This window comes from Octodon degus, unplaced genomic scaffold (assembly GCF_000260255.1).
Source record: "Octodon degus isolate 3935 unplaced genomic scaffold, OctDeg1.0 scaffold00051, whole genome shotgun sequence".
NCBI classification, from domain to species: Eukaryota; Metazoa; Chordata; class Mammalia; order Rodentia; family Octodontidae; genus Octodon; species Octodon degus.
The window spans coordinates 10,343,697-10,366,225 of NW_004524627.1; the positions used below are offsets into that span (position 1 = coordinate 10,343,697).

The following is a 22,529-nucleotide window of genomic DNA, read 5'->3' on the forward strand; positions in this document are numbered from 1 at the left end:
TTTCTGTTTTGTCTATTAATGGGCCTGCTTCTTACTAATATTAGAAAAATATTTTATAAAAGCAACTAGTGGGGCCGGCCAGATAGCTCAGTGGACTAGCACCTGCTTCGGCAGAGTGCAGCAGCTGGCATTTGATCCCCAGGACTGCCATGCTGGCCCCACCCAAGGGGTGCACTGAGACAGAGATGGAGAATGGGCGTGGTGGTGCTGTAATCCCAGCACTTGGGAGGCTGAAAACAGGAGAATCACTACAAGTCCAATCTATGTAGTGAGACCCTATAGACCCTATACTAAATATAAATAAATAAACAAATAAATAAATGCAACTCATGTTACTTTTCAAGTCTTTTTACACCATCTGAACAAATGTTTACACAACAAAAAAGTTCTAATATGTCTCTTATTTATGCTTGCTCTCATTCAGTAAGTAAAATCTGGAGGCTACTGGTTTGGACTGAGCTGCAGCACTAATCCAAGAGACCAAACCAAACCAGACAAAAATAAGATGTTTATCTGACCTGCTGGGGGTGGGGGTTTGAATCCTTGAACAGGCTACATGAAGGACCTCATTTAATCCTTAGAGATCACTGGAAGACTCACCCTATTTTATGGAATGAATTATTGCTTAAAAAGCCAATTACATACAATCTTTAACTCTGTTGTAATTTTGTCTTTGCCCACTCATGGTATTTTGTTTGCTGTATGCCTGGTTATCTTGGATGATTTGCTGTGGATTGCCAGTGAGGCATTGCCTGTGGTGAGCTCGCCAGGTCTCTGAAGATGTATTCCTCTAGAAAGAATCTGTACTAATTTTTATTCTCTCCTTAAAGCTCTTCTACTACAGTACCTCCAATAAACTCAAGGTTTGAGATTTCTCAATTAATCTGATGTGAATGAAACTAGAAATATCACATGGTGAAACTCGCAGGAAAAGGTTTTCCTTCACTTCTATCTTTCTCCCTCCCTACTTTGCTCAGAGGAAGGAACTCTGTTCAGTCCCTGGGATGTGGTCATTACTTTCCTGAGGAAGCAGCCTCTGTGGTTCCGGCCTGAGTGTGAAGACTTCTGTTACAGACCTACGCTATCTCCCAGGCCAACCCAAATCACAGTTCAGTTCCAGTGCCTAGAAAGAATCTCTGAAAGCAAGATGGCTTCATTCTCCTCTAACCTTGATACTTTCTCCTAGATTTGGCTGGCTAATTTCTTTCTGCTTTGACAGTATGTATGAAAAGTTTTTAAATTTTTAAAGTCTAGAATTGCTGTTTTCAATGAAGTAATGGTCTGAATAATCTAACCTATTATTCCTAGAAACCAAAAGTCCCTAGAATGTAATTTTAAATGCCAAATTAATATACAAAGGAATATGTACAAATTTATTTTCAGTTGAAATACTAACAAAATGAATACCAGCCTCAAAGAAAACTCTATGTAATTCTAAAATGTTATTAGTCTGACTTCATGAATTAGTCATGAGAATGTTTAATACTACTAAAGCCATCTATAGCCATCAGTCTCCAGTGTAAGAAGCACAGAATGCTGAAAGTTTGAGGGGAATGTTGGAATTAAAGTTAAGGCTGCAGAAACCTTAAAGTTTAGAGGCTGGGGAGATGGGTCAGTGGAATAAGTGCTTCCCTGACAAGCGCAAGGGCTGAGTTCAATCCCTGGTTCTGCCAAAAAAAAAAAAAAAAAAAAGAAACCTTAAAAGTTCAAAAAGAAGTTTTCCATGGTCCAGAGTGAGGGGACTGTTCTTACACAGTAATTATACTTACTAAATAAAAACTGAAGGGGTTTATTGGGTCTATTGCATTGTTGTTCATATATCTAAAATGCCCATAACTGTCAGATTCCATTTGCTGTATTATTCTGATACTTAGATATATTCATTTCATGTTGTCCAGTGTATCATTAAGTCCACAAGGTAGAGTCGGCAAGTATTCCACAATGAGAAAGAATATTCTCAGTTTCAGGGCAGGCCTAGTCTTGTTTCTCAACTAATAAAGAAGCAAAATTGTTCGTTGAGTTCCTATTACCTGTTGTTGCAAGCACGAGGTGTGGACCACTCCCATAGCTGAGGCAAGCTATCTTTTTGTCATTTAAAGAATCCAGTCTCCGAGGTTCAAGGGTGCTCTGGACATCACCTAACCCGAGACAGCCACTGCAGTTTGTCCCAAGCACAAAAATCTGTGAGAAAAACCACTACTGATTCAAGCAGCTCTATTTAGGACAAGCCTATAAATCACATTTATACAGGCATAGTTTTCCTAAGACAGATTCTTTATAAATACAAATCAACTTCCCATGCTTTAAAAAATTATCTTTATTCCTTAGTCCTCCCCCAAAGTCTTCCATTTAATAAATCTATTACTAAAACTATGGGTGGCTAAATTTTACTTCATTTGAAAAATTACCTCATCATTAACTGTAGTATACAAAACTTCATTGCCAGCACTGCCAAAGACACAAGCCTGATGGATTAGCTGCAGCTCTTCCTCAGAACAAAGGGAAAAAATTGGCCACTTCCCCACATCTAACATCTTCAAAGATGACAGAGTAGCCCGCACTGACTGAGAAAGAAAACAATATATTGCGACTCTTAATTAAAAAATACACTTTCTTTGCTCCTTCTACAGAGAAGGGCCAACCTGGTTATGGAGGAATACGTGGTACCTTCCTCTTAGAGGTCTCTCACCATGGAAGGAATTTCCTGTATGCCACCTGTTTCAATGCTGCTATCATGACAACAGGACACCAGAGGCCTGGATGGAATCAGGTCTCACCTATTAATCTTCAGGGACACACAAATCACCCTAGTGTGAACTCTGGTGAGTTTCAATATTTAGTAAATACTTTCCATACTGGCTTGTCCTAAATATAACTGTGGAAACTAGGCTGGTTATAAAAGCAAGAAAAGACAGAGGGAGACAGAAGGAGCCCTGGGATTTCCTCTACTGCCTAAGTCTTAATAAAGGCTTATAAAAGAACAACGCTGAAGGTGACACCAGGGAAATGGTCCATTATTTCAGTTCTGTGTAAGCTATACTGGACCTGCAGTTTGAAGAGTGATACGGTTACTTTCTTTCATTTTAAACATTTATTTACTTATTTAGTACAGGGTCTCACTATGCAGCTCAGATAATAGTGATCCTCCTAGCTCAGCCTCCCCAGTGCTGGGATTATAGGCGTGTGCCACCATACTTAGTGTCAGTGCCTGGCACGGTGGCACACCTGGGGTTCTGGGCAAGTATGGCATGTGGTACTGGGGATGAAACCCGGGATCTTGATCTTGTTACGTAGGTGCTTAGACCACTGAGCTACCTCCCCAGCCTGGTAGGGTTTCTCTGTCTCCTATTCAGCTTTGGAATTGTTAGGAAGAAACTATACAAACTGGTTTGCTAGAGCAGTGTAACGAAGCAATAAAAATGAACTGTCTAACAGTCTTGGGGACCAAAATTTTGAAATGAAGGTATCAGCTACTTGGGCTCCTCAGGATTATGAAGCGAAAACCTATTTCAGACTTCACTCCTTGGTTTGTTCATACTGTCTATATCCTGTATGTATATCTGTGTCCAAATTCCTCCTTGTATAAAGGCACCAGTCATACTGCATAGGGCCCACCCTAACAACTTCATTTAACTAAACTAATTATACCTGCAATGACCTTATTTCTAAATACCTGCCATTCATAGGTGCTGGGTTTTAGGACTTCAAACACAGATTTTGGAGGATCACAATTAAACTCATAACAGCAAATATTAAGATCATGAATATCTGTATTTCCAAAAGAACATAAAAAATGCACATTGTAAAATTGTTTCAAAAGAGTTTGTGGGGCTAGCAGGATAGCTCAGCAGGCTAAGCACCTGCTTAGGCAAGGGCAGGGACCTGGATTCTATCCCCAGCACCACATGCTGTGGCGTTCCCACCCAGGGGTATGCTGAGCTGGCCACCGAGACTAGGTGTGGTGGTGCACACCTGTAATCCCAGCGCCGGGGAGGCTGAAAACAGGAGGATCACTATGAGTTTGAGCAGCATAGTGAGACCCTGTACCAAATATATTAAATAAATAAATAAATGTGTGTTTATCTGCCACACTGAAGACATTTTTATTAGTAAACTTGTCAACGTTCAAAAAATTTTAGGGTTGCAGTAAGATGCATGAACAGTCACTATGCCTATCAGATGACATATTTAGTCACTTCTCATGATTATCACCAAAATCATGTTTATTTTAATGAGCAAAGACTTTCTAAGGCTTCTGTTTCTCTTCAGCTATTAAATTAACCCTACTAAAAATGAGTTCTGCTGTACAGTCACATGGACTAGCTACTTATTTTCTACAAATATAGAAGAATACCTGTTCTTCCCACCTTAGGAGTCAGCTGAAACTGTCTATGAGCATAAGTCTGCAATGCTGCTCTTTCAAAGACCACACCAATGACGTGCAAGGTGCTCTGTCCTCAGTCTCCTCAAGTACAGTTCACAAGGACAAAGTCAGTCTCATGCACATCACTGCTCCCTTGAATAGAGTGAAATGTCTAGGAAGGATCAGTTGAATGGGTGGCTGTACTTCCAGAGTCACAGTGCTCCTTCCCATTCCATCTCTGTCACACCAACAGCCCAGGTATTCAACTACCTGCTCTTAGCTCAAATGCTTCAAATTTTTACTTCACTTAGGTCATATTATCAAACACTACTCTACTACCACCAAGTTCTCAAACTTTTCAGTTCCTTTCTGATCCACAGCCAACAATCCCTAACCTGCATGGAGTAGTGGATGACCAGAATAAGTTCTGCATGGAGTAGTGGATGACCAGGAAGCATCAAAGCTTTCCAAGGACAATGAATGTATACCAGAAGAAAACAGGGCCACAATCTTTGTGTTGAAGTTATAGTCTGGTTCCAGGACATATTTAGATAGCAAAATCCACAAATGCTAAAGCCACTGATATAAAGTGCTAAATCATTTGCATATCATCTATAGACATTGTCCCATAGACTTACTCACCTCCAGATTCCTTACAGTATCAAGCACAATGCAAATGCCATGTAAATAGTTGATACACTGTATCCTCAGGGAATAATGACAAAAAATAAAAAATAAAACAACCATCAGAGGCCTAACTACACAGCACATGAATGAGGCTTGAGGCACACAGGGCCTGCTTGGGAGAGACGAAGGATTTGTACAATGGCAGGAGACTGTGGCAGGGTGACCCTACACAGCACTGCATCTACATGGAATCCATGGTATGTGGGAAAGTCAAGCTTTTCTTTTGAGAATTTTCTGGAGTTCCCATCCCTCAGTGTTTTTAATCTGTACTCAGTTAAATTTGTGCATGTGGAACCCGTGGTTACAGAGGACCAACTGTACACCTTCGATTCAGTCTTTTTGGAAACATGTTCATAGAACTAGTTAATGGTATGTGTGGCTAAAATAATTCTTAAGATCATTGTATAGATGGGAAATCTCAAGAAGAGCCAGAGAAGGGCTGCAGTACACAGAACAGTGACCTCCATACACACACAAAATCCCAAAATTCATATCAACCCAGAACCTCAGAAGGCACCCTGATTGCAAATTAGGTTTTTGCAGATATAATGAGCTAAGATAATCCACAAGATTAGAAGAGGGTCCTAACTCCAGTGACTAATGTCCTTAAGAGAGGGCCACACAGAAACATACAGGGAAGAAGGCCACATGACAATGGAGGCAGAGAAGAGATTAAAGCCTCTTTCAGACAGGACCTGACAAGGGTTGCCAGGAGCCACCAGAAGCAGCTAGAAGACTGTGCTCCATTCAGAAGGAGCACAGCCCTGGTAAGCCTTTCATTTCAGGCTTTCGGTCTCCAGAACGGTCAGAGAATAAACGGTTGTTGTAAGCCATGGTTTGCAGTCATTTGTTACAGCAGTCCTAAGAAACTAACACAGAGGCAAAGCAGCTGGTCCTGCCAACAGCACCACCCCGAGAGCTTGCGGCAGGACCTAAACCACACTGTGCTTCTCCATTCCACATGCCCCTCAGAGGGAGTCACAGCCTAGCCAGGAACAAAGCCTTCTATCACTCTCTGTCAGACAGCAAAAAGTGTTTTTTTCTGTTCAATTTTGAAGCAGTAATTATTGTTTGTGCAATTATTTTAATATAAGTGCATTTTACAAGAGTATCAGTGAGCATTATCTGTAAGATAATATTCATTTAATCTAAAATGTTTTTTTTTCTTTTGAAATCTACAATTTAAGGGGCCAGGGAGAGGGCCTGAGTTCAATCCCCAGTTCCGTAAAAAAAAAAAAAAAAAGAAATCTACAATTTAAAAACAAAAATCCTACATATACACAAAATTACAAGCATAGGAAAATATAAAATTAGGTCCTTATTTTATTGTATGTATATTTTAAAAACAAAAAGACTTTACATAGTGATATTGTTAATCTAAGAATTCAAGAATTTTTTAAAAAAGATTTATTTCTCTACCAGACATTTTGTTTACCAGAAGAAGAGAAATTTGTCCAAGGCTCTAGAAGCTAAAGACAGATTGTATTGGATTTTAGAGTAAGCTTCTACTTTAAATTACGTACATCTTTTTTTTTTTTTTGGCGGAACTGGGGATTGAACTCAGGCCCTTACCCTTGCCAGGCACAGCTTATTCTACTGAGCCATCTCCCCGGCCCCCTACCTAACTCTTTATATGGTGAAGCAATCTTATCTTCTAGGAGGTCTGCTTTCTTTTGTGTGTGTGTGTTTTCCTTCTGTAAATTTCCAGAACTTTGGAAAGTGGCATCAAGTATCTCATGTGGATGTATAGATGTTTTAGTTAACAGAGTTCTTAAATATTATTTCTAATCTCTACCACAGTTAGGAAATAGATACTGCTATTCTCCTTTTACATATGAGAAAACTGAAGCACACAAACACTAACTACAAGATCACTAGAGTTAAATAAATAAAAGTCCAGATTGTGAGTAAAAAGGTCACATAAAATGTACTCCTGACAGCCCCAGTGTCTGCATCTGCATCTGCAGGGCTTTGGCTATTGTTTCCGTAGAGTCCCTAAAGAAAAAGGGAAGGGTCAGCCAAATAGCTCAGCAGATTAAAGAGCCTGCAAGCAGGTGCAGGGGCCAGGGGTTAGATCTCTGGGCCTGCCATGCCGGCCCCACCCCTGGGGCGCACTAACATGGCACATGTCATGTGCCTGTGATCCCAGCTCTTGGGAAGCTGTAAACTGGTGAATCACTAGGAGTACAATCTAGTAGTGAGACCTGAACACGCTGTAGACCTTTCCCTAAAATACAAACAAACAAACAAAAACAAAAAACAGAAAGAAAGAAAAGGGAGAAATTCCTGTTACATTTTTGTATTCCTCAGATAAGCAGCTAGCAAGATGCAATGACTGCTTTCTACCTCATTTTTGGTATTTCAAGGTTTTTAAAAATTTTTTTTTAGACAAGGTCTCACTATCCAGTCCAGGCTGGCTTTAAACTGCAATTCTCCTGCTTCAGCCTCATAAGTGCTAGGCCATTGTTTTATTTTCAAGCAGATTTCCAGATCTCAGCTTGCCTAATTATAAAATCAGTAGTTTTAGAGATGTCAAGAATCAAGCTGTAAATTTCTAATCAGCTTTTAAACATTTGTCTAAAATGCATCAGTTCTACACTTTTTTCCTGACAACAGTACCCAGGTCATGACTCTTCAGACTACTGGAGTGCTACTCTATGGGAGTGTTCACCATAATCTGTAGTCTGGACATTATTAAAATTCACTACTAGTCAAGGAAATTTGGGCCTAATAAGTTTCACTAAACTAAAGTTATAAAACTGAGATGTAATCACTCCTTTCAGCAGGTCACAATCTAATGAAAATAAATAATTACAATGAAGCCTAAGAACACCTGAAATGTGAATATCTTGCTTTGTAAAATCTGTCCGAAGGCTGACTGTTGGGTATTAAGACGTCAAAGTCTCATTTTTTTTAAGTGTGTGGGGTATCACTACAGAGGGAATTAGCGACTTCATCTGTAAATGCACGTAGCTGTTTTTTGAAATAAACAAGCCTTGTGTAATTACAGGAGCTCTGTTCATAGAAGTACACTGTGGGGCAATGTGCCAGGATTCACCACACAGCTCCTATTGGCGCCTTAGTCACCTGGCAGTCACCCCACATGCCAGCAGCCTTTGCAGGGCCTCGTGTCAGGAAGTGACTGTTGGGCCAGGGCAGGACAGTGGGCATATCTGCAGACGTAAACAAGCACCACTACTGCATCTGGTCTACTTCCCCTACCTGTTGCTGGCATCTAAGGAATGTGGAGTAGTAAGAAGGAAAACATGACAAAAGGAATACACTGTCCATGAAATTAGAGTCCTTCTCAGGCCTTTGAGTGTGTAGTCCCTGTAGTACTAGGCTTTGGGTCAATATGAGAAGTCAAGTGGATGCCCACAATTCACATAATCATGGACATCTGCCCAGTTGCCACAATACAACTTAAAATACAGCCATTTATAAAGAATAAAAATTATATGTTGGGCATGCCTACCAAAACAATGTCTTGGGGCTGGGGAGATGGCTCAGTAGAATAAGTGCTTGCCTGGCAAGCGCAAGAGCCTGAGTTCAATCCTCGGTTCCGCAAAAAAAAAAAAAAAAAAAAAAAAAAAAAAAAAAAAAAAAAAAAAATCTTAAAAACAACAACAACACAACCTTTTCTAGCAATACATACTTTACATGTAACAAGAGTAATTCCACTGTTGACTGCAAATCCTTTTATTTTGTGAAATCAATTCCCAGAAAAATTAGGGATTTTTCTTAGTATTTTGTAGGTGTGTCAAGCTCTTTCAGTTCTTTCATAAACTACTTTTGGGTCTTTCAACAAGGACTCACAAATGAACCCATTTAGTCCTCATGTAGCAATGCTGTAGTTCTGTTTGAGAAGCTCTGCCATCTTTGTACAATATGCTGAGTTTGTACAATTAATTGGTATTTTGTATTAATTTAGAATTATTATAAAAGAGTGGAAAACAGACAAATGAAAGTGATAGTCAACATTACGCTCTTTCATGGTGATGAGCAGATATTTTATAAATTTAATAGAATAACGCCAGATGGAAGTCAATAGGCATGCTAAAAGATGTGAAACTTTTAATATCAACTGGACACTACTTGGACTTAAGCTGGTTGACTTTCATATTCAGATGTGATGGAAAAGAAATAAAGGAAATGATAAATGGAGAACCTGTCTTCTAAGATTATGTACCTTATGACTTTGTAATGGGAAAGATCTAAACACTGCTTATCTTGCATTATCTGCAGCAGGAGACCCATAAGCCTAGCATTAACTGTCCCTAGGAGTCCCTTCTCTCCCTCTTGACAATATCAGTTCCTAGCTGGCCCTTCAGCATCAACAGCCCTACAATAATTATCAGCTGGCATCTCAGGCACTATACTGCGAGCCCAAAGGAACATACTATATCAGTGATCATCCTAGCAAGGGACCAAAAGATACCTGATGAAGTATGTTTCATGCAACACAATACACATGCTCCAAGGGCATGATTTTGTCTAACCTTGCCACTGTCTCCACAGAAAAGAGCAAGTTCTTCTTCCATACGGACTCAGTCCTGTGCAGTCCCTGAGAAAAGAGTATGTGGTAAAATCAGAAACCAATATGCTAGAGGAAAATAGGCAGGTTAAAGTGACTTTATATTTAAGTCAGGCAAGGTGGTATGCATCTGTAGCCTCCACACTTAGGAAGCTGAGACAGAAGGATCATTCAAGCTCAGGAACTCAAGATAAGTCTAGGCAACACAATGAGAACCTGTCTCAAAAAAGAAAACAATAATCATTTCTACTCAATAGGGAAAATATGCTAAGCTCAAATATGGTGAAAAGAATACAACAGAATTAAAGTTTAGACACAGGAGTTAAACAGCTATAAAAGCCACAAGGTGTTGTTAGGGTCTTAGAACTCTTATGCAAATGTTCTTCCCAGGGCTAGAAAGTAACAGTAGAGTAACTGTAGGTTCTTATGTCAACAAGGAAATGAGTAGAAAATGTTTATTTTAGAGTTGACTTTGTCTGGAAAAGGAAAAAGAAGTTTTGGACCTTGGTCAAATTTTCTCGGGGATTGTAAAGTTCCAAATCACTGTGAAGAGCAGATTTATCAATTCTGAGATCCACTGAAGAATATATGATTTGTTAAGCTGGAAAAGAAAGGAAAAATGAATGACGAGGATGAAAGGGTGAACACGGTTCTATTATGCTAAATTTTAACCAAAAAGGCCTGGAACAACAGCTTCAGGGGTGCAGCAACAGCACTGAATGTTATTGCATTAATCCCCCAGGAACTCCTTGCTACCATGAAGAAGTGCCAGTGGGGGCTGCAGTGACAACTAGTGCAGCCCTATCAGAAGATGTGCAGCATCTGTGCACTGCAGTTCAATCATTGCATGACTGTATCATCACTAAATATAACTGTAGATATTATCTTCCCCTAAATTTAATAAAGCTATACTTCATAATGTTGATTTTTAAAGTTTATTAGGCTGATTCCTTATTACTTAAATATAACCCATATTTCAAGCATTAATATTGGGACATTTTATCTGCTGCTTCCTCCAGTAGAGCTAGAACCTTATAATTTGGCAGCTAAAAGATAAAAACAATTATCAAAATGAGGTCATCTTAACAATGTTCCTTATCAATATTTTATGTGTCCTTGAGGATGTAAGTTTTTTCTCAGCTATGAATATGTCTCTGGAATACAAGAATAACATATTTAGAATACCAATAATTCAAAACTATGATAATTAGTAGTAAACCATTATCTGACGTGTTTGAAAATGAGTCAAAAAAGACATGCATGTTTTCTTTCTCTCTCTCTTTTTTGTACTTAGTATAGAGTCTACAGGGTCTCACTACACAGATTGGACTTGTAGTGATCCTCCTGTTTTCAGCCTCCCAAGTGCTGGGATTATAGGCGTTTGCCACCATGCCCAGTCTTAATTGCAGTCTCAATACACCCTGTGGGTGGGGCATGCACTACATGTGGAGCTGGGGATTGAATCCTGGTCCCTGCATCTGCCTAAGCAGGCACTTTAATCATTGAGCTATCTGTCCGGCCCTCATGCCGGCCAGAGAGCTCATGTTTTCAAAAGGGTAATTTAACTTGTCCACCAAAACCTGATCTGGTTGGCAATACGGAAAGGTAGAATACCATATTTAATCAATTTATACATTATACCATTTCAGCAGTTCTGTTAAAATCCTAATTTTCACAAAAACTCAGCATAAAACCATAAAGATAGCTCAGTGGACTAAGTGCTTGCACGGCAAGTGCAAGGTCCTGAGTTCAATCCATAGTACTACAAAAAATAAATAAATAAAATAAAACTCAGCATAACTATCACTGAATTTTACATTGATATTGCTCCTGATTCCAAATAAAGTGAACTAATCCTCCTCTGTATTTCCGTAGGACTTTTTATTTTATTTTATTTTTTGCAGAACCGAGGATTGAACTCAGGTCCTTGCACTTGCCAGGGAAGCACTTATTCTATTGAGCCATCTCCCCGGCCCAACTTTTTGTTTAGACTTCATTAACAGCACTTTTCATATTGTCTCATACCATCCACCATTACTCTGCTAATTTACAATCTCTTTGAATAGAGGAGCATGATTCATTTATTGCTACAACCATCACAATATACAAGGTATATGCTGAAAGTACTCTTAAGTTTTAAGTTTTCGCATTTTGAACTGTGTACTCAAGACTGTTTGTATTTGATGTGTGTGCATGTGTGTGTGTGTGTGTGTGTGTGTGCGTGCGTGTCTGTGTGTGTGTGCATGCGTGTGTGTTTGTGGTGCTAGGGAATCAAACTCAAGGCCATATATATGTTGGCCAACAATTCTACCATTGAGCTACACTCCCAGCTCAAAGATTTCTTTTTTGCCTCATCCTAACTGGAAATACCTTCTTCATGTCTGCCTCTAAGATCACAGAAATAAATAAGATAGGGAACAGAGAAGACTTAGGGTAGGGCTCCGTGGCAGAGTGCTTGGCCATAATGTGTGAGGTTCTGGGTTCAATCTCTCTAAATTCAATCCCAGCTCCACAGAAAAGGGAAGGGGGATGGAAAATAAGAGGAAAAGGGAGAAAAAGAAGTAGAAGGAACACAACAAGGGAAAAACAATCAAAGCAAAAAGATAAAGGAAATGCTGAGTGGAGAGTAAGAAGAATGAAAATAAAGAGCTAAGACCCTTTCTGCATGGTATTCTAAACTCTTCTGTGCCTGAGTAGAAGGAAAGCTTGCTAATGGGCTAAAACAAGCACAGTTATCTTTTTTTTTTTTTTTTTTTTGCAGAACTGGGGACTGAACTCAGGTCCTTGTGCTTGCCAGGCAAGCACTTATTCAAGTGAGCTATCTCCCCAGCCCCTAAGACTAGTTATCTTGAGCTTTAAAGTAGGAAAACAAATGACTCTCTTCATGCCTTTGATCAATTTCAAGTTCAACAAACTTAAAATCAGAATGGCAGCCATTGTATTTATTTGATTGATCATCTTAAAACATAATTGGATATGTGTCATATGAAAATTACCATATTCAAAGAAATGACTTTTATAAGATTCAAGTAGCATTTAATATAAAATTAACATAATTTCATGTTTGTTGATCATAAAGTCCTTCAAGATTTAAAAATGATGAAAGATTAATTACTATTATACGACATTAAAAATGTGATTTTTCCAGCTTTGTCAAAAATTGTTGGACTTCTTTTTCTATGATTACAATATGATACATACATAATATAAAAAACTAGTTTTTCCAATTTTCTGTATTACAGAGACATTGTTATTGGAACATATCGAGACTATAGTTGCCTCACCTTGTTGTCCACACGATTTCATCAAGCTAGTATTATCAATTGTAGTAGTACACTGACCCATACTTTTTTTAAAAAGTCCACAATAGACACACAGAAAAAGACATCCACGATGTGATTAAAATATATTTTAAATAATAACAGCAACAATAGCAAAAGTTAAACAGTTAATTTCTGCCAGCATTAAGCACCTGGTAGTATCTAATTTAATCTGAAAATACTTGAATGAACATCAGAAGAGATACAATTATTACCTTCATTTTATGAACATATTTCAATAACACAACCAACAGTCACCAGCCAGTCAGGATCAAAGCTACCATAAGACCCAAGACTGATTCCAAAGCAAAGTTATTAGAACTTCCGCTGTATTGCACGAATATTTTAAGTGTTCCCTGTGTACATTCCAAATAAAATTATTTTGATTGGCTAGGAATGTTCCCTCCAAAAATATTTGTACCTGATTGTTTTGTATTTCTGGAGCTCAGTATTTCATCATCTGTAATCCTGTTCCCAGTAGGTTCTTGTAAAGCTGTCTTCTACAACAAAGTGAGTAAGAATGAGCATAAAAAATACAAAAATAAATTCTATCACACAAAGACAAAGCATATACTATCTTTCAGATTTAATAATCCATTATTTATCTGATAACATGTTTGTAAGACTATTAATTCTATTAGGGAAAAATCAGCAGTGCTCAATCAGAAGTACTTAATTATAAAAATAATAAATTGATAAAGTATAATTTTGGTATATGGTTAAGTCTCAAGACAGAGTTTCAACAATTTGGACCTTGAAACCTGTAGAAACACACACTTAAGAAAGTCTGGTCTGCAGTATTCAGTATCGGAAATTTCTTTATGATCTTAGAGCAGGAAAAAGATCACTCAAATAAAACATGAAAGCATAAACCACAAAGAAAAGGCTCACAAACCTAAGGAAAGGGAAAAATATGCCCCAGAATGGAAATAGATATTTGCAACATACATAACCAAAAGATGGCAAAGGATTAGTATCTAAAATCTATAAAGGATGCCTACAAATTAATAACAATATAATTAATAGGCAAATGATACAGGCTATTTATAGAAGAAATAAACATACTGAAAATATTCAAATTCGTTGCTGATTTATCATGGAAAGGCACTCATGACAAAGCATCTTATCCATGAGATCTACAAAACTTGTCACATACATACACTTTTTTTTTTTTTTTTTTGCAGAACTGAGGATTGAACTCAGGCCCTTGTGCTTGCCAGGGAAGCGCTCATTCTACTGAGCCATCTCCCCATCTCCTATGACATAATTTTGATAGGAATTTTTTCATAGGAAGGTTTTGATTGAGGCAATGACAAAGATAAAAGGTCCCACATAAGTCTACCAATCAATCTGTATGTCACAGTTTTTCTATTGCTAAGGCAGTTTTCAAGATTTTAAGCACAAATTAATTCTCTACATATGGGGAGATAGGGTTATCCAATATTTAAAAAAAATTTGAATCAGAATATCACCATTCTAATTTTCTTTATTGTAGACATAAGAATTTAATAAAAACTGATAATAATTTATAAACCCTAATTTCTTTTCCATCTCTAAAATAAAATGTGATCAATAACATAATGAGTAGTATTCTAAATGTCATGGAAGAAAAATCCAAAAGAGACAAAAAAAAAAAAAAAAAAAACCTTTAATGTTAGTATATTGGAAAGACAAAAATGTGTTTCTTGTTTGTGGTCTAACTCTACTTATAAACTTCCCTCTTACAAACAGGAAAGCAACATTTCTTATAGACTCAGGGCAGAGGCTGGCATTTGTAGTGGCACGATTTTTATAATATTGGTGTCACAGAGTAAGATCACTTATAGAACTTCACTGTGGAGTGATAGTAAGGTCATATTAGCCTACTATATATATTACTTCACTGACCCCCCCTCACCTGTTGGTTTTGGGATGTATGACTTGGCTCATAATATTAAAAGTTGCTTATTAAAAAATTTCTTTGTACTCTGCAAAAACAACTTACATATTTTGAATTTTGTTTAAATGTAATAAAATGTTATCACAGAATCTTACTGTATTGCAATACAGACAGAAAGTGGGAGGATAAAGACCTCCAAGCAAAAGTAGCTACTACTGGTTTATCTTTTAACGATGTGGCAAGTATATCCATTTTTAATCTCATAAAAAATAGGTTAAAGAATTATTTTCCCTGTCCAAGCATATAAATGGCAGTCTGAACATACTGCTTGTTAAAGTAGTCAGTATTACTCAGTGTGCCTGTTGCACAACGTGCCATATTACTCGATAATGCCTCTGACCTAGATAATAAGTTACACTGATTACAGGACATACATTCATTTGCCTAATTCATTCAATAAATATTGATTTATTGCCTGTAGTAGGCAGTAAGTGGAAAGCAAATATGTAAAACAGAAAATACAGCGATGTGGAACAAAAGATTATGAGCTCCTAAGTGCTTGTGTCCACATTCCTGCAACCCAATATTGGGCAATTAGAGCTAATATTACACAGTTTATCAAGAGTTTCTAAGTGCTGACAGGTCAGTTTTTAAGACATGCTCCCATAAGAAAGAGGACAAAAGAAGAAATTTCTGCACAGAAATACCAGTTAATTATTTTGAAATTGAATGTGATAATATGAGAACACCTCTTGAAGCCTCAATTAAGAAAATTTATTTTCCCAAACATTGGGCTGGCAGTGCAGCTCAGTGGTTGGGCACCTGCTTGGCATGCATAAGGCTGGGTTCATTCCTCAATACTGGGGAAGAAACACCTTAATGTTATTTAATAATTCTTCTACTTGGGAAACAGAATGAAACAAAATTAATGTCTTTAGGATATCTTCATATGATTTATAGCATGAATGTTCCCAAGTATGTGCTTTGGTGAGTTATTACAATTAACTGCTTTTTTTGTGTCATCCTTAAGTTACAGACAATATTAATACATTTAAATATAAAATAATATATAATCGTACTTTTCACTTGCAAAAATGGACAACATTAGCTTTTGTTTAGCTCCTCTTAAATAACAATAGGTATCTATACACAGACATTAATGGAAATGAAACAATTACATCTGAATGAGAAAACTAAAAGTAATGAAAAGTAGAGCACAACCTTAAAACAAACAGTATCAGCATATGTTTATGGAAAACAGCAAACTGACTTGTAGAACACAGAAATTCAGTTGCTATTTTAATTGCAAAAGGTTTTCAAATTTTAGAGTGCAAAAGCAGATGGTCTAAAACAAAGCTATGTTTAGTTTCAAGAGTCTACTGAGTTATTAATATTGGCCATTTTTAGGTGTCATTTTCTTTTTCTGTTTATTTGTCTGTTTTGAGAAGAGGTTGATAGGCTCTCACTATTTAAAGTTGGCCTTGAACTGACCACAGAGTGCAGGCTGGCCTCAAACTCATTGTGTTCCTCCTTGCCTCAGCCTCCCAAGTGCTGGGATTATAGACATACACCAACCCACTGGCTTGTCACTTTCAAATATGAAAAATAATAGACTACAAAATATTTTAAGTTATATGAATGAGTCTGTACTTGCAAGTTATGTGTAAATCAATTTGAAACTTCTCATAGAGTTAATCAAAATTTTAAACAGAGCTTAACATATCTATTAAGTAAAACCCTAATTGTTAAAAAATTTGGTACCACAACATAAATCATTCAACAGGAATAGCCCTCCTGACTTTGGCTCATTTCCATTTGGGTTCCTTTTACTCATTATCATAACCACCTGCCATAACAGAGAAAATATGACAGTCTAATTGGTATGATTTACATCCAGAATGTCCACCAAAATTCTCATGCACTTAAAGGCAGGCCTTTTGAAAGGTGATTGGATCACAGCATGCTATACCTAGTAATCCATTGATGAATCCATAACTGAACTTGCTGGTAGGAGGCAAGGGCTAGCTAGAAGTGGTGGGTGACTGGAGGTGCAATATGGAAGGCTTGATATCTCTGGCTCCTACCTTCTCTCTTCTGCTTCCTGGTCACTAGAAGATGAGCAGCCTTCTTCTGTCAGACTCTTCTACCACTGCCTTCCTGCCTTCTAGCAAGCTCACGGTATCCGTAACTGTGAGCCAAAACAAATTTCTCCTTACATTGTGGACATTTCATATTTTGTCCTACTGACAAAAAAATGACTAAGACAATAGTCTCAATGTATGATTTACTCAGAGACTATCACCTACTCCTACTTGTTAGCTCGTGGTATCTTCCACAGGGAGATACACATAATAGATATGAACTCAAGTTAGATGAGCAAGGTTGAAGACATAAAAGACATTTCAATGTCATATTATTGTAGAAAAAAACTATTAAAGCTTAGATTTCTTGGAGATCTTCATGCCATTAGAAAAGGAGGATGATGTGAAGGAGATACACATTTCTTCCAGATAATAAAAGCTAAGATTATATTGTCTTGCCATTGACGGTATGATGAATAGTCCTTGGAGATGAGCTATTGCCAACTTAAAGTAGGTATTCCCACAGGTACCTTTACTTTCAACTTTAAAGAGGAGTCCTTGATGTCACTCCACAACCCCAATAACTCTGCTTCTGGTCTCCCTTTCCTGGACATTTCTGACCTGAGATAATTCAGATAAAGTTTAGACATAGACATATTTTAATGTCAAATAGCTATAAAACCTGAAATTGAATGACTCTTTCCTAATAGTGTAAGCAAATTCCTACATTTATATTTCTAGAGTATTGGTGTATGAATACAAAGTATTTGTAATCTATTTTATTTTAATGAAAGACCTCAAAGGAACCACATCTTACTTGCTAAATTTATTTCCATTTTCCTCTCTTTTAAATATAGCTTTTTTTTTTTAATTGTAAAGGCTTGATACCTTTGTCTGGTTCATTTAGAAATCTGTAAGAGATATCATTTAATGTAACACTATGGTATCATATCAGGTGATTTAAGCTTCCCTTCTTCATAATTTCAAATTTTAAAAAGCAATGATTACTTTTATAAAGGAACTTCACTAGTCACACTCATGGTTTAAAGGAACATCAAGATGCAATCACAACTCCAGCACCATAGAGCAGTAAGTAAATAAATAAATAAATAAATAGAGGCAATCACAAAGTCCAGTAAGCTGTAAAGAAACAACAGCCATCCATGAGGCGCTGGTTGCAGGACCCTTTGCCCCATGAATACCAAAACCTGTCAGTGCTCAAGTTTCTTGCATGAACTAGCGCAGCCAGTACATATATCTATCCTCTTTGTATAACTTAACACTAGATAACTTAAAACACCTAGTACAGAGTAAATATTATGTATATGGTTGAAATGCTCTATTGTTGAGGTATGACAATAAAAAAATCTACATGTTTAGGACAAGCTCATTTAAAAAAAAATGTTTTAAACTGGAGGCTTATTGCGTTCCAGGACAAAGAACAAGAGGTTATGGAGAACCAACTGTATAGTTTTCTCAATACGTCTGTAATGGTTGTGGTTAGTATCTATCACATGGGGAGGCCAGTCTCTTCAATGGATGTGATGTTTTAAGCCGTAAACTCCTGAATAATTGAATCTTATTTGGTAGAAATGATTTCTTATAAAAAATGACCTCTGTCACAGTGGTCACAATGTGGGCTTCTAGCTAGCTAGCACATGGCAACAAATATTATCTCCCAGAATGATATTTAATTCTGAGCCCCAGTTCTCCAACTAGAACGTTACCTTAGATTTATCCTTTTTAGAGTTGCTATCCCCATGCTGTTTAGGAAGCAGCCCACATCTACATTCCCAATTTCCTTTCACTGCCTTTTCATAGCATTTATGATTTTATGACATAACAATTATTATTATTATTATTTTTTTTTGAAACCGGGGATTGAACTCAGGCCCTTAAGCTTGCCCGACAAACGCTTATTCTACTGAGCTATCTCCCCAGCCCCAATGTTGGTTATCACTTTTTCACTGTAACATAAGCTCTCAGGAAAGGGATCTTCTGTTTACTGAAAAATCGCAAGCACCTGAAACAGCACTTGAAAAAAAAAATTGTTGAATGAATCCACGTTCAGTACAAAAATCTGGTCAGATTCCAATTTTACTGACAGGGTTAACAAATATTTTCAATGGTTAACAAATTACTGTCTATATAGTTTCAGATAGTGATTGATTACGTGCTACAGAATAAGAGCTTGGAGAACAAGAGACATGCCTCCTTTAGATAATCCTAATTGTTTCAAGATTTAAAATCTGATTCCATGCACATTTGGACAGAGTAGGAAAGCGACGGCTGAGCACGGAGGAAAGAGCAAATGCACAAGCCCTGGGTGAAGGTCTAGTCGCTGACCCAAGACAGCAATAAAGGGGAGGGAGTTGCACGAATATTGTAACTAAATAACACGTATGCACTGTCAAGTGGGTAGGAAAGGGATTGCATTTCACCTAGAGTGCTCAAATTCGCAGAGCCTAAGTGGCTCTTCTAGTCCAGTCCCTAATTGTCTTACCATTATCTTATGAAAGCACACAGTAACGTTAGATTCTCTTTACAGGAGCCCCAGTCATTATGAAACTGACTTAACTAAGCTCAATAAAGTGTAAATCGAAGCAGAATATCAATATATGGAGGTGCCAAGCTAGCAGGCCCAGTAAATATTAAATAGTGACTATTACTTTCAAGCCTAGGTGACAAAGCAATGTTTCAAAGCACGGTTTGTGAATTAAAACATTTTTATTCAGCCCTGGCAAAGATTAAGTCGCCAGGGGAATCCAAGCCACTAACTATTACACGCTCTGTGTTAGTCTCGGGCTCGAACTCTGGCGGCATTTTATGTAATTCGGCAAAGAACAAAAGCCAAAGGTCCATTCTGAACTTGCCTTCCAACTCAGGCAGCAAAGTTCTTCCTCCACCTAAGCAGAGCACTTGGAAAGTTTTCTCCATCTGAGAACTACTTCCGGGGCTGAGCGGGGCACGAGCTTCCCGCCGAGGACCAGGGCCGTGTCCCCCACCCCGGTGCCGAGCTCTTCCCAGCCAGCTCTGCCTGTTCTGCCCAGTCCGCTCCCCATCAGAACCGACCGTCTCAATCCGACAGTGTCTGAGCTAGGGCGATGGGTCGGGACCCAGGAGCGAGGGGAACAGATGCGGGGTCCGGGAGCCCCGGGTGGAGGCGACAGAAGTGAAACACTGGCATCCTACACTAAGGGAAGGTGAAGTCCCAGGCAAACGCCTCCGCCGGGTCAGTTCGCCTGTAAGGCGCCCTACACTGGGAAACGCAGGGGCTGAGCAGCTTGTAGGCGGCACTGCCGAGGGACAACGCCAGACTCAACCCCACACCCTCGGATTCACTCCCGGCAGCGCAGCTTCGTCAGAAGGGCCTAAGAAAGGCAGCCGGCCCACCTCGGCGGCGCCCGCGGCCCTGCGCAGGCGCAGTGCAGCTTCCCCGCGCTGCCAGGGCCCGGGTGCGGCACCAGACGGCGGCGCTGCGCATGCGCGGCGACGCCTCGGTCCTCGGCCCGGACGTAGCTTTTGCCCTTATTGCCCCTCCGCTGCCTAGGTGGCGGCGGGCAGCCTAGTCAGCGTGAGGTGGCCCCTCACGGGGGTACCCAGGAGATCGGCCCGCTTCGGCGCCGGCGCCTCCCCTTGTCTTGCCCTGTACTCCACCCCCTTACCTCAGCGCAGGGCCGCGCTGCGTGCGCTCCGCCTCTTGGGTCGCGGTTACTGCTCGGTCGCGGGCCCCGGACGGCCGCGGGTTGGCGCCTCCCCCTCAGCGGCCGGACCTCGGCCTGGCGCGCTCCGGTTCCTGCGGGTCGGGTCGGGAGGGGAAGGAAGGGCTGCGCGGGAGAGGGGAGGGGGCCGGGACTGCGCCTCGCCCCTCCCCCTGCCCCCGCCCCCGCCCCTCGGCGGAGACCCCGGGCTCGTTGGTCTCCCCCAGAGCCCACCTCGTCGTTTTTCCTGGGAACTGGCTGCTGGACAGTCCCACCTTCTCCAGGGTTGTAGCCCCGGTTTGGGGCAATTTGCAATTTACAGTGTTAGGTCTTTTAATTTTTTAAAAAGTGAAATAAAGGACTGATTTCATTGTACACACGGGCTATCCAGTTACACTAATTCTATTTATGGAAGAGACTGACCTTGTGTTCTTGGCAGCTTTGTAAACCATCGGTTAGTCTTTTAAAAGAAGGCAGTCCCCATCATTTGCATTTGTGGCAACACAGGTGAATCTGAAGACCTATTAACAAAAATAAGTGGGCACAACAGGTCAAATACCATGTTACCTCCTCTGTGGGATCTAAAAAGTCAAACTTATAGAAGCAAAGAATAGAGTGGTGGTTAACCAGGGCTAAGACTGGAAGGGGGGGATTGTGATCAAGGGATACAAAATTTTAAGTAGGAATACGTTAGGGAGATCTATTGTACAGTATGGTACTAGGTTAATTATAATATATATTGAAAAGTGCTAGGAGATTTTAAGTGTTCTTATCAAAATAAACACATAATACATACTAACTTGGTTTAGCTGTTTCAGAATCTACACTTATATCCAAATATGTTACACATCATAATTTTTGATGAATCAACACATTAAGAAAATTTTAAAGTAGTGATTTCTTTAGTGTTTTCTTGGTCTGAGCTGTTTCTGACACATTTCAATCATTACCAGAAACTTAAGTGATTCTGGTCCCATTTGACAGATGAGACAGTGGCATAGGTAACTAGGATTCAGACTCATCTCTGGTTCTACTGTGAAGCTCTTTCCACTTGACCATGTGGTCTCTTTCCAACTGAATTAGGAGGGTAAATGGACCAAATATTAAAAGGCATTGGCAAGGTGCCAAGAAGATGTATTACAGTACCCCACAAATAATTTTAAGCAGGAAGATGACGTCATGCCCTTATGGTGAACAGACCTGCTGCTGAGCCAGGAGGGAGAAAGGTGAGCCTGCAGCCAGGGACATCAGGCTAAGAAGCTATTGCATCAGAGTAGGTAAGACAGTCTTTGAACGCATAAATCAACTTCCTTCAGCATGAGAAATATTCTACTTTTGCACATGCTTCTCTTGGTCAGTGATCAGTACTGGATTGGCCTGTCCCACCATTTCAGGGATAAGAGCCGGTATAGAAAATGGGTGTCTAGAGTAAAATAAGAAAAATTTCATGTTTTGCTTCAATTTTAAATTGAAGGTACACGTCATATAACAGCGTATTGTAATTTGCACCAGCTCAACATTACAGTGTAGACCAAATTCATAGTGAATAAGAGGGACCATTTGTTTTCCAGTGTATATACTTCTACTTGGAACCTCAGTCAGCAGGTCAAGCGAAGGATTTGGGTTTTCTTGGCTCTCGTCAAACTACCTTACTTGCTCTCATGTTTTGTATGACCTACATATACCTTGAGAACCTAAGAAATTAAATTGAAATACTTTAGAAATAGCAGAATTTAGTGATAAAAATATTTATAAAATCAATATATAGAAATCAACGCGATGAAAATATAAAACTAACAAGAGGCAAAAGGGGAATGAAGAGATCATGCCATTTTAAAGCATGAAGTCTCAACTGAGGATGCTAGCACAGGCCTATCATCCTAGTACTGAAGAAAGTTAAGGCAAAAGAATCATAAGTTTAAGTTCCCTAGGTACTAAGTTAGTAAAATCCTGCATCAAGATAA

General features: G+C 39.1%; 1 protein-coding gene across 8 annotated transcripts in view; it reads right to left on the reverse strand.

The window, feature by feature from the left end:
* Positions 1–20,665, reverse strand: part of Rcbtb2 (RCC1 and BTB domain containing protein 2) — a 45,891-nt gene extending 25,226 nt beyond the window's left edge. Inside the window, exons 1-7 of one of the 8 annotated variants that reach the window (XM_023717215.1) lie at positions 20,530–20,635; positions 13,326–13,404; positions 10,088–10,185; positions 9,715–9,800; positions 9,550–9,614; positions 2,409–2,564; positions 2,031–2,181 (exon numbers count right to left, since the gene is read on the reverse strand). In XM_023717215.1, the coding sequence (XP_023572983.1) occupies positions 2,031–2,181; positions 2,409–2,564; positions 9,550–9,591 (349 nt within the window). In that variant the 5' untranslated portion in view covers positions 9,592–9,614; positions 9,715–9,800; positions 10,088–10,185; positions 13,326–13,404; positions 20,530–20,635. The other 7 variants (XM_004633089.2, XM_023717216.1, XM_012515147.2 and 4 more) reach the window with 7 other exon arrangements.
* Between the last annotated feature and the right edge of the window lie 1,864 nt (positions 20,666–22,529).